The sequence below is a fragment of the Brienomyrus brachyistius genome, chromosome 15 (genome assembly GCF_023856365.1).
Source record: "Brienomyrus brachyistius isolate T26 chromosome 15, BBRACH_0.4, whole genome shotgun sequence".
In the NCBI taxonomy this organism is placed as follows: Eukaryota; Metazoa; Chordata; class Actinopteri; order Osteoglossiformes; family Mormyridae; genus Brienomyrus; species Brienomyrus brachyistius.
This window is the reverse complement of record NC_064547.1, coordinates 13,881,457-13,893,832: the sequence shown is the minus strand read 5'-3', so window position 1 is coordinate 13,893,832 and position 12,376 is coordinate 13,881,457. Positions and strand designations below refer to the sequence as shown.

The following is a 12,376-nucleotide window of genomic DNA, read 5'->3' as shown; positions in this document are numbered from 1 at the left end:
ACTTCCCCTCCACCCTTCGGCTTGGCCAGGGCTTGGAGCTCATGCTCCTCTCCCTGGGAGACCCGTCGGAGAGAGTGGTGAATGCCACCCACCAGGTGTTCATCCCGGCCTTCGCGGCCTGGGCCACAGAGCTGGGGACTCTGCAGTCGCAGCTCATCCCCACGCTGCTCAGCCGCATCGAAAAGCTGCTCAAGGTGCCCGTCCCACCAAAGTGCAGAATGCTCCGGAACATCGCCGCGGTATAATAGAATTCCAACGGGGTCTAGATGCTCCTTGGGTCTGTTCCCAATCTAGAGGCAGGGAGCAGGACTGCTAGCTAGAATCTGTTCTGGAATCAGTTTCAAAATGTTTTTCAGAAAATAACCCCCCGTAACTATGGGTTACGGGTCATCATTCATTGGGTCATGCCCCATTCCTCCTTATGACATCCCCCTGTCATTGTTATTCATTACAGACCTTTGTTACACAGTAATGAACTCTGTGGTTTAAAAAAATGTAGCTAAATTAAAACCATTAAAAGCATCTTTGCTACAGTCATTGTTCATTTTGTTAACATTGTGGCAAAGATCTGGTAAATACCAGAACTATTTCCTTGTGTTTTTTTTATGTTTGCTTATTAAATCTGAACCTGTTTGTGTCTTGGTGGTTTGGCCTTAGTCTTCTGTATATATGTGCAGCTATGTCATCGATCACGCGCGCACACGTGTGTGTGTGTGTGTGTTTTTCGGCCCAGGATGGCGAGCACACGCTGGACGAGCACAGGCTCCACACATTCCTGTCGGCCCTGCAGTCCCTCATCCCAGCCCTGTTCGCCGCCGTGCTCCAGAACGGCCCCTTTGCGGACCGAGCCCGACTGCAGGGTGAAGCGCCTCCTATAGAGGGTCAGTGGAGACCCTTGTCTTTTCCCACGCCAACTTTAGCCATGATGTTTTGGGGTCTGACGGGAAACCTCCTCGCCTCATTGTTCACAGCGTCTGATCTGGCCCTGTGATTCAAGGCGGCCCCTTGGGGAGTTTGCGGAGGGGGGCCTGTAATTAGGCCTCTCGGTTTATGGACAGATTTGAAAGGGATTTTTGTACCGTGGTGTCTGTAGTTGGACATTATCTGCAGCTTTGGATGATGTTTCTGGAAGGTAGCCTAAACTTTCGGTAGCTGAAGTTCTGTGGCCGGTCATCTCCCCCTCCTCCGACTTTCGCGGTTGTCCTCCAGTGACTCGGTTCCCCCGGCCAGCGTCGCCGCTGCAGGACCTGGCCACCATCGTCGGCAGCCGGGAGCAGCTGGCCATCCTCCTGCAGCTCTATGACCACCAACTGGGCCACGAGGGCACCACGGGCTGGGACAGCCTCCTCTGGGTGGTCAACCAAATGTGAGTCTCCCAGCAGGGCTTCCGCCCTCTGCGTGTTTACTTTTTATATGCTTAATTAAATTTCTTTTGCTGCGTGAACTTATTTCATACCTTCTTTTGATAGTTTAGGAGAGCGCAGTTTGCAGTTCGCTGTGCACTGGTTTTTCCGCAGTGATTTCAAAATAGTTCCACACCGCAGACATTTTATGGTCCTGTTTATTTTGCTAGTTAACAATATCGATGATATGTACTCATGTGGTATCAGTTTTAGTAATCAGTGCATTTGTCACGAGTACATCAGCACTGCATCGGAGACTAAACCGATACTTGTGTCATATTGATGCACCCCCTACATTTTCTGGGTATCTTTCTGTACGATAAACAGTAATATTTATATAAGACCCAGACAGGCCCATTAGCAGTTAGCTAGTCAAGGATTGCCTCTTTTTTTTGGGAGGTGTAGCTCTGCAAGTGGTATATGTTTAGTTAGTTATAATTACTAATTTGTGGGGATCACAAAATGACACGTGTGTTGAACGTGTGACTCGTCATCGCGGCCAGCATCCTGGTTCCTCATCAGACGCTCTCCGGGCTATAGCTTGCTGTCTCGATGGTCTCTGATGACAGGAGGGGGTCTGACCTCCAGCACTCTGTCCCCCCAGGCTACCCCAGCTCATTGACATCGTCAGCCGGATAAACATCACATCGGGCACCTCTGTCCATGAGTTTTCCAGGTTCTTCTGGAGGTTATGTCGGACATTTGGGAAGATTTTCACCAACACCAAGGTATGCGGAGCCCCCAGGGTAAAATGTCAGGTCATCCTTCTGTAAGTAACTAAAGGCTTTAGATGACTGTTCTGTGCTCTTCCTTGCCTCAGGTCAAGCCACAGTTTCAGGAGATCCTTCGTCTTTCTGAGGAGAATGTGGGTGAGTGTCCTGTCACTCGGAGTCCTATGGTACTCAAACGACTACAAGGACAGGGGGCAGATCTCGAGTACTTTAATTATCACGTCACAGTCATCAGGACATATCAGCGATCAAAATTATAAAACCTTCTATTTCCAAATGTGCTAATGAAGCTAAATTCTTTGTCTAGTCTCAAAGAATAAGGAGAAGCTGTGATTTCTGGTTCTAATGCTGTAATTCCTAGTAAAGCCATAATCGGAGTAGAACTGATGTTTGTATGGTAGGAATGACAAGACAATGAAGTGTGTAGATCCTTACCCATTGTCTCGCATTAGTTTCTGTTCGGTTCATTGAAGCTGTTTCCATTGTTTCCATTCTGCTTCTCTTTCATTGACAGAACGTCCACGTCTGTAATCGGCACAAGAAATTTTACTCACGGTGGTCTTTATTTGTTTGCAGACACAACGACCGGGAATGGGATTCTGACCAAGGCAACTGTGCCAATCTATGCAACAGGGGTGCTGACATGCTACAATCAGGTGAATAGGGTGCCGATTCAGTTTCTAAATTCACATACAAGTCAGGTTCAGATTTGTTTAATATCTGGTTCTGTTTGCTTTTTCTTCCCTCCCACAGGAAGAAGACCGCAAGCTCCTGGTTGGATTCTTGGAAGATGTCATGACCACCTTGTCATTGTCACATGCTACTCTGGAGAGCTTGAAGGCATCTTTTGTGGAGCTGGGGTAAGCTCCAGTGATATCAGAGACTCCTCTGAGGGTGGAATCCAAGAAAAACCAGAATTGTCATAAATAAGTGCTATAGATGTAGGCATGCTGGAACAAGATCTTTGCTACTGTGTGCAGAACCAGAATTGCCGATCCCGTGTTTATACACCGCATATGTGCTGTGGGCGTACTTGGCGACCGGGCTTTTTGAAGTTTTTGTGGGAGATCCTGAGATGCCTCTGTGTTTTCAGTGCCAATCCGGCGTTCCACGAGCTGCTTCTGACAGTCCTCTGGTACGGCGTGGTCCACACCTCGGCGCTCGTGCGCTGCACCGCCGCTCGGATGTTCGAGGTAAGGCGGTCCGTCTGAAATGCACGATGGATAACTAAGCGTGTAGTATCGAAGAATCAATGTTGACGTTGGGAATGCATTTATGTATTATGCAGTATTCACGAAAATGCATGTAAGAATTATGGTGTCACTGGGGTTATCCCTGTCCCTGACGTGTGATGTCAGGTCTTAATGTCAATGTGACACATGAAACCTGGAGGACAAGTATGGACAAGAACGTGTACTTCGTCAAACGTACATTTAACCGCAAAGCATGTTTAGTGCAGTGGTTCTGTCTCCAATCCTCGGGCCAATGGATCCAGACCACGTTTTTGCTCTGTTTCACCTCGTACACACCGGCTTTTCCCTGTCAGTGACTTGATTGTCTGGCTCAGGTCTAAAGGTTGTGGACAAAATGTGAACTGGATCTAGGGGCCTTTGAACTGGGCTGTGAACTGCTGGTTTAGTGAAGTGCCACTGCTATGATTTATGATCATGATGTCCACCCCACGCCTTAACTGCAACGCCTGCTTGCTACTTTCGTTCAAGCAATATTTTAGCCCCTCCCCCCGCTGTCTGCCCCCTACTGTGCAATGTCAAAGGTATCATCTTCTCTTTTGTTTTAGATATCTGCTTAGCCTTATTGTTTTTGTGCACTCTTTCGCTTGTTACACGTTCAGTTATATATTTTTTCGTTTGTGTGTGTTCGTTTCTCGTTTATCATTGTTTGTTTTGTCCTCCTCTCTCTGCGCCTCGTCACGACGCTGTGCTTGCTGTTTCCACGCATCGCGTGTGATGTCACCCTGCTCTGGCCAATCAGCTGTTGGTGAAGGGGGTGAACGAAACCCTAGTAGCTCAGAGAGTCGTGCCTGCACTTATCACACTCTCCAGCGACCCTGAAATGTAAGTTGACTTCCTAACTCGTCCAGTCCTGCCCCTACCTCAGTGTCACAGGAAGTATATCACTTTGCTTCTTGGGACAGACACGAAGAACTTAATTGGATGACGATGGCCTACCAAATTCAGACTTCTGCTTACGTACAAGGGTCTAAAAACAAAAATAACCATTCAAAGTTTATCTCCACTGGGAATATGAGGCTTATATAAATCACTTTCTCGTGATCCATGATGGAGGCATTTATAAATATTAGCTACTAATGCAAATGAAACTGAGCAAAATACCTGTACTTTAAAATACGTTGTAGTCCCAGCGTGCTACACATTTGGATTGTCACACTCACAATATCGGCAATCGGCTTTTCGGTTTTTCAGTTTCCATTACGGAGTGAGATTTCTATAAGTCACTATAAAGTAATTTTCAGTGATGTTTCACTCTCACGAAAACGATTGGTGGTTTACCGTTTAATTTTTTCCAAGCAAAACAGTGTAGACACGCTGCCGTTTTGCAAAGCCAAGATGAGTGACTCAGCACGCTAACTGTGCAACATGCGTGTCTTATCATGGTCCTTCTAAGAAAGATCTCTGCTAGCCATCTTGTTCAAGCAGCCACGTGGTTAGGCATTGGATACCCTTCCCGGGGTACAACAGACTGCCGCGACCCCCCAGCTGAACGCGCTAATTGTGCGACATGCGTGTCTCGTTGCAGTCCTTCTGAGTAAGGTCTCTGCTAGTTGTCTTGCTTGAATAGCTACGCAGTGAGGTGTCGGCCACCCTTTCTGGGGTACGACTAGCTACCATGGTCCGCTCTCTGCTCTCTCTGTCCCCCAGTGGCTGCTTCCCCCATGCAAAGGACCTCTGCCCCGTTTTGCCCCCGGAGCGTTTTTTTTTGTGTTTACCTACCCGTATCTCTCTTGCATTTTGACTGGTTGCAGCTGATTCTTCGAGGCATGAGCGAGACCTTAATTGACAAGCGGGTAGCACCAGCCCTTATTGCCTTGTGCAGTGGTCCCGAATTGTGAGTTAACGCAGACATGGATCTTAACAACAGCCTGTTTCTTCAGCATTTCTCCTGGGGGTGTTTACTGGCATTAATTCCTTAAGTAATCTATCCTAGCCTGCTACTTACTTTGAGAAACTTGCAGTAAATGCTATGCATGAATAGAAAAAAATGTCTTAACATATTTACAGTATGTTTGTAGACATGTAGAAAATGATATGATTTTCTCATTTCAGTTCTGTAAGGATAGCAACCATTCCTGCATTTGGGACAATTATGGAGACAGTAACTCAAAGAGAGGTGCGTTAAATTCACCCAAGGCTACTATTCAGCATGAAGCAAATTCTACATGTCCAACCATTTCTATATATCTGAAGGGGAGGGGTTTACATGTGTTTCCTGCCGTAGCTGCTTGAGAGGGTCAAAATGCAGCTGGCTTCCTTTCTGGAAGACCCCCAGTACCAAGACCAGCATTCCCTGCACATGGAGATCATCAGGACACTCGGCAGGGTGGGACCCAATGCGGAGCCGAGGTTCAGGGACGACTGTAAGAGCTTCTCTCTTTGTATTTTGCTCCAGGGTTTTCATTGGGTTACAGTTTGAGCTTTCAGACGTTGCTTTTATCTAACCATTTTTCACCCTCACATCCACAATTCTTGTAAGTGATAGTATGGAGAATACATATGGTTTTGGGACTGGCCCACCACTGCAACAGACACTTTCTCCTTAATGTGATAACTCAAAAAAATACTTGATGGATCTTATTAAGACACATTATATGGGTGAAGATCTGGGGCTTATCAAATTTTGAGAAAAATCTCTCCAAAACTGAAGCAGCACAAAGAGAAGGGCAGCCTCACGCAGATCTAGTGAACATGATTACACTGAGACCAGTGACACAAAGTTGGTAGGTGGGTGGTGTGGTAGGAGTAGGGATTAAGTGGGGAGGGGGTGGAACTATAAAAGAGCTGGAAATACATTGTTGTCGTTCCAGCAGTATCTACCTATTATCATTATTATTCTATGACACGGTATATCTTTCATAACTGATGCTTTTGAGTTGAATTACCAGCAAAAACTGCCCATGTTGTTCACGTTTCTCACTTCTTCAGTATTTCCAATCTCTTTGTTGCTACAGACTCTGTTAAACCCTCAGGGTTAGCGGAGATTTGGAAAGTCACTCTGTGAAAACAAATATTCAGCATAATTAACTATTGCCAGATTATTAGCAAAGTTCCTTTTGCAAAGCATAAGCCTCAGGGTCACGTATCTTGTGCCTTAACTGCAGTTTCACCTAGAATCATGCAGTTTCAATGTCATGTCATAACGGGGTCTCTTGGTTAAGATTACAACGTTAGGCCCGAATCCAGTCCTGGGAGTAGGGGATGATATCTAAGGGGATTAGATCCAAACTTGTGATGGAAGATACTAGAGAATTTGTCTGTGGATTGATAAGACGATAAGTCTAGGGGGTGGGAATTTTCTTGCGGAAATATTGTGGCATCACATTCGCATTGGCGAGTTGCTGCGGTCCTGCGATTTGAACCTGCTGCTTGTATTTATGAAGTCATGCATAGTGGCCACCCCGGTCCCTCTGACACTCCTCTGTTTTATTTCTCAGTTGTCCTTCCTCATTTGCACAAGTTGGCTTTGGTCAACAACATGCAAACGGTGGAGGCGAAGCGATTGGACATCGCCACCCAGCTCTTTGAGGCCTACAGTGCCCTGTCCTGTTGTTGTATCCTCCAAGGGTCAAGAATTCAAGGGTTGGGGAGGTGGCTCAACAACGGTATTGCTAGCATATTTAAAATAAGAGAAAAATAATGGAAGGCGTATCGTATGGATTGTATGTGTACTTAGATAAATCAAGCAAATATATTCTACTTAAAGTAATCTGTTTTACGACTAGCTATTTTACAATATTATAGCAAGTACGGCTTGTTTTTTTCTTAGTTTCCTTTTTCTTATGTTTCACTTTCTTGTGTTTTTGTTGGCCTTGCACTCCAAGTGCATTGGGATACTCACTCATTCAGCCGCAACCAGTACAAAGATCAACTCGCAATCTAACAGTGCATAATAATACATACACAATAGGTGAAATTCTGAAGACTCCAAAGTGAGCACGGTCCGGGATACGTCATTTGTGTGTGTGTGTTTTGGTATGGCACTGGTCAATGGATCGCCTGCCTCGTGGTCCTCGTTATGGCTGTCCTGTGCTGACATTTGGCTGTATAACATACCATAACATTGATGATACCAAACCATAGACTACATGCCTCAACAGAAATGGACTCTTTTATTTGTTTTTGAGTGAAAATATTTCCCTTCTTTCTTTCTTTCTTTTTTTCTTCTTTTTAAAATTTTATTTATCCAAGTGAACTTTGTGTGCAGGTTGATATTTGTTTATCATTTCGTTATTTTAGTCAAAGTGTATACCTTCCTGGAATTTGAAGCATTTGAGCCACAGTGCTACTAAAACCACCAGACCACCTGTACCCATATGCGTATCATCAAAGTTGCGCATATTTTTAATTTGAGTGTTTTGGCTGAAAAAACTGCAGGATTTTCTTTTTTCATCACTTTTTTTTTATCCCTCCTCCCTTGTCAGTGCCATTTACCATTGGATGAACATTCCCTGACAGGAAGGAGGGAAAAAAGAAAATAAACGCTGTGCATTTATGTGCACCAAGTTGCAGGGCAGACGCTAAAACGTACAGCTGACCACTAAGTGTGGCTCCCCCATAATGAGGGAGAGCCTGTTCCCAGGCCGGAAAAGTCTGCCTCTGGTCACAGTTCCCAGCACCGGGGCCCGTGTGGGCTGCCCGCAGCAGATCAGAGCCCTGGGTGCCCCTCCGGTGACCTCCTGCGATGGCAGTCTGCTGCTCCCCACGCAGCTGGGTGAGGTTTGCGTTCTGATGACTTTTTAATTTATTTTCTTGAATTTTTTTGGGGGGGCCTCCTGGAAGTCCCACGTCACAGAGGCTCGGAGAGCTGAGTGTGAAGAGGACGTGGAGCCGCAGGGGGGGGAGGGGTTGGCTGCACATTGACGGCAGCCTTTTGGTGTGGTCCACCGTGGGGAAGGGGGGGGGGGTGTTCCATTCCTCAAGCTTTTTAAGGAAGCAATACCCCCCCCCTCCACACACACATGCCACTTTTAAAGAGATTTAAATTAGCTAGAGCCAGTTTCAGGGCAAGCATACGTCCCCTGCCCACATTTGAAATGGTTTATCTTGCCCAGTGAAAAGGAGTGGTCTTCATATTCATGGGACTTTGCAGAGGTGGACATTTCAGGTGAACAAAATCTTGGCCTGAATTTTTACTTTCTGGACCTGAAATGTCCACCTCCAGGGCTTTGATACTAATAAGAAAGTGAGGCCAAGAGAGCCAGTTTGGAATTTCCTTTAGCTGCTGCCTCCAGTCATTTCAGACGAACTGATGGTTCACCACTTCATTCCCGGCCTGAGGTGTCTGAGATCCGACATGGAGCAACTCTCCCCCGAACACGAGGTTGGTTGCTTTGCAGGTGGCCGCTTGCATGTGTTTTGTCATACTCCATGGAAACTACTCTTAAAAACTGACTTCCTGCACAGGTGTAATCTGTTAAATGCAGTTCTTAATCACCACCGTTATACCGTGTAGCAGGTAGGTGAGTGATAGTGTATTAAATGTGTATTTATGAAGTATCTCATGTTTTGTAGCACGATAAAACAGCGTAAGAGATCCGATTTCGGTCATAATGCAATTTTGATCAAATTACAGTTAAGATGTTTCTTACGCTGGTATATTTCTGTCGTTCTTGTTGCACATAACATTTTATTTTCCAGAGCAGTGATTGTTTTTTTATTATTATTATTTGTTTGTTTTACCTTTTTAACGCCTACTAAGAAGCTGCTGATCTGCTGCTCGAGGCCAGCTAGCGTGCACGTGGTCCATCCCAAGAGGAACTATAAGTAGGAGACTGATCCCAGGCAAACCACTTTATTTAAACCCCCTGATCTTTGGTGTATTTCTTCTCGCAGGTTATTTTGAGCTCTATGATTAAAGAATGCGAGCAGAAGGTGGAAAACAAGAGTGTGCAGGAGCCACAAGGGTGAGTTCCCTCCCTTACATATTTTTTTGTGTTCTCCATCAACAACCAGCTCCTTTGCGCATTCATTAACTTTGAAACCCAAAGTTCACTTGCTGAGGCCGTCCTGGCTGTCGTCCCCACAACCCGTGACGTGTGCAGAGTATGACTAAGAGCCACTGGCGCAAATTTGGTATTTTTTACGGCAAACCTCGTCAGGCCACAAGCCTTAAATTATCCGCCGGTCCCTGAGGTTGGCCTATGGGTTTGGCAGTTTTTGGAAAGGATGCAACCGGTCGTAACACAGGACATGAACATGCTGTGGACAGAAGGAAGTCAGGTGATAATCCTGCTCATTAAGAGCCTTTATTATAACATGTACATTTGTAATAGATTAAGTTTGTTTTCTCTGGCCCAAGAAAACGACCCAGACCATGACGTCTGTCCCTAGCAACTTGATTCGATGTTTTGTTTTTATCCCACCCCCCAGCTGATGCTGAAATGGCTGTCTTTTGTTTCCCTCCCTCATTTCCGCCCCCTTCCTGTTTCCCCACCTCGTGTTGCTTGATTCCTTTCGTCAGATTTGCAAACCGCTGCTACTCCAGTCGGTCTGTCACGCCACAGCCCTTACCCCAGGCTGGCTCGCTCACAATGCGGACAGGACCGAGTGACGCGCTCCCCGTCACCATGACAACCTCATATATGAAATTCGCGGGTCACTGTACGAACATTGAGAATTGAGATTCGATGGCACGTAGCTTTACCGTTCCTTACGGTGCCGAATATCTCTGTCACACTGCCCACATTCCTAAACGGGGAATGCTGGAAAGATTGTTTTATCCGTATTTGTGACTAGATTTTGAGTCATCGGGGTTTGTGTGGGCGCCCTTTTCTGAAAGATGGTCCGGCGGCGACACTGTGTAGCTCTCTGCCCCTCCGGCGTTACTTCCAGCAAGAGCTTGGAAGCAGCCAAGTATGGAAAAAGAAAATGAAACGTAAAACAAGTCAACACTGGTCAGGCCTCGGTATTAGCAAGAGGCCCAACTTTAACGCGTTTACCGTGTAAGTACTTGTATCTTGTCAGTAGACGTTTCACGTACTTGTGATGTAAATCGCATAAGAACGAACCTTTGATTCTTGTTCATATGCTCTCAAGCTTATATGAATCATTTGTTTGGATGTCTGGAATATGCACTTCACTTTTTTTTGGGAAAAAAAAACACAGCTACTTGTCTAGGTATTTTGTAAATGGATTGGCCAGGATTTACTTGGATTGCAGTAATAATGAAGAGTCCTGGGGCAACACTGGGAAAGAGGAAGCTACCTTTTTAAATAATGACTTTTTATTGTCTCCAATTAAGTCACTTAGAAATGACAACAGAACAAAACTTGGCCTTCATGCATCATTCATTTATTACCAAGCCGCACTAAACATTTAGACCCCAACCTGAAAACGGCAAAACGATAGTAGTGTATAACGTTATAATTTCCTTAGATTGTGGGGTGAAGGAATTCATCTTTAGTGGGTCTTCACATTTGCATCATAACCCAAAAAGTCTGATTGTCTAGCAACAGTTGTCAAGGCACCTCTGGTCGTCACTGGACGCACTTCAGGACTGGAGTTGAATTGTCCAGCCCAGTTTGTAACTTTTGATTTTTTTTTCCCCTCTCAGTTCAGCGTCGATAGCAGCAAGTCTCGTAGGTGAAGACACCAGGACGAAATTCCTGAGCAAGATGGGTCAGCTGACCACCTCGGGCGCCATGTTGGCCAATGTGTTCCAGAGAAAGAAGTAATCTGCTGCAGCTTGATCCATGATCCTCCATTGCCTGGGACCTCTTACTTGAACTCGATTTCCACCTTAATTTAGTTTTAATTGTCGTTTTCGTTTTTTTTGTTTCGTTTCGTTAAGTGTCCTTGCTGATTTATGTGTTTCCTCTTATCTTTATTCCAGCCTCCAAAGAAATTTGCACTTGAGTGTTTTTTTCATCTCGTCTTAATTACGTTTTAGCGTTTTTATGCTTTTGTTTCTGTAGCCGTACTATCACTTGACGAACGAAACCTAAAATTCCCTCGTATTGTTCCTGCTCTGTGTTGCAGTGTTTGCTCACACACACAAACACACACACACACACTCACAATAACACACACATATATAAATATATATTTTCTTCCTGAAAGTGGGTGTTTATATTTGGGTTTATTGTATTTTATTTTTTGGATATGTTCTAAACGTAAATAACTGTATAATACACTGATTTAATAGAACAATATCCATAATATGTAAATTTAAAATTGATGTCATGACAAAATAAAAATGGAAAACACTTGTGTACTATACCTTTCTCTTTTTTTGCATTTATATTTAAATTCAGGTTTATTTTCCCAGAGATGTCTGTATAAGGTAATATGCAAGCGTAAGGACAAACAGGTCCTGTAAGTGCGTTACAATGAAAAAAAAATTCTCTTGATTTTGATGGAGCCCTGCGATGGGCTGGCCCCCCATCCTGGGTTGTTTCCTGCCTCGTGCCCATTGCTTCCGGGATAGGCTCCGGACCCCCCGCGACCCAGTAGGATAAGTGGTTTGGAAAATGGATGGATGGATTTTGATGGAACAAAATTACCTCCTATAAAGGCTAATTGGCGCACAGTGTACTGCACACTTCTACCGGTAGTATGGTACCTGTAAAAGTGTGGCTGTCACCCCAGAACTTAAGCAAAGTCCTGCAGCTGTTCAGCCATAGTTCCAATACCACCAGTCACTCGGCAGAAACACCCCAGGTATTTCATTGTTTCTTTTGCAGCAGTAAAGATCAACCTTCCAAAGGTCAAAGCCTTCGAACAAAACCGTCAAATGTTCCAGACTTTCTTTCATAGATTTGATAAAATTACTGGCCTGTCTGATCGTGATGAATGACTCACATAATTATATAGAGGATATAAATCATTGACCACTCACCACCCGAAAAATTTGCATAGAAGCTTAATATTTAACATTTATTGCTGATAGCATAGCAGATGTACAAATAATTTCTGTGCTGTTGCACAATATGCAAATTACCCTAAAGTAAAAACAGGCTGGTGACAGGTTCTTCGAGTCCAGTGCATC

At 44.9% G+C, this 12,376-nt stretch overlaps 1 protein-coding gene across 9 annotated transcripts in view; it reads left to right on the top strand.

Moving 5' to 3' along the window:
* Positions 1-11,607, top strand: part of relch (RAB11 binding and LisH domain, coiled-coil and HEAT repeat containing) — a 38,016-nt gene extending 26,409 nt beyond the window's left edge. For 4 of the 9 annotated variants that reach the window (XM_048977158.1, XM_048977155.1, XM_048977153.1 and 1 more), the window contains 15 exons: positions 30-194; positions 734-881; positions 1,210-1,366; positions 2,008-2,131; positions 2,224-2,272; positions 2,711-2,790; positions 2,888-2,994; positions 3,228-3,327; positions 4,127-4,209; positions 5,440-5,503; positions 5,612-5,750; positions 6,825-6,941; positions 8,622-8,710; positions 9,223-9,293; positions 10,943-11,607. In XM_048977158.1, coding sequence (XP_048833115.1) covers positions 30-194; positions 734-881; positions 1,210-1,366; positions 2,008-2,131; positions 2,224-2,272; positions 2,711-2,790; positions 2,888-2,994; positions 3,228-3,327; positions 4,127-4,209; positions 5,440-5,503; positions 5,612-5,750; positions 6,825-6,941; positions 8,622-8,710; positions 9,223-9,293; positions 10,943-11,063 — 1,614 coding nt within the window. In that variant the 3' untranslated portion in view covers positions 11,064-11,607. Of the gene's footprint in view, positions 1-29; positions 195-733; positions 882-1,209; positions 1,367-2,007; positions 2,132-2,223; positions 2,273-2,710; positions 2,791-2,887; positions 2,995-3,227; positions 3,328-4,126; positions 4,210-5,138; positions 5,222-5,439; positions 5,504-5,611; positions 5,751-6,824; positions 6,993-7,811; positions 8,602-8,621; positions 8,711-9,222; positions 9,294-10,942 lie in introns of those variants that run through there. The other 5 variants (XM_048977154.1, XM_048977152.1, XM_048977156.1 and 2 more) reach the window with 4 other exon arrangements.
* Positions 11,608-12,376: the final 769 nt, after the last annotated feature.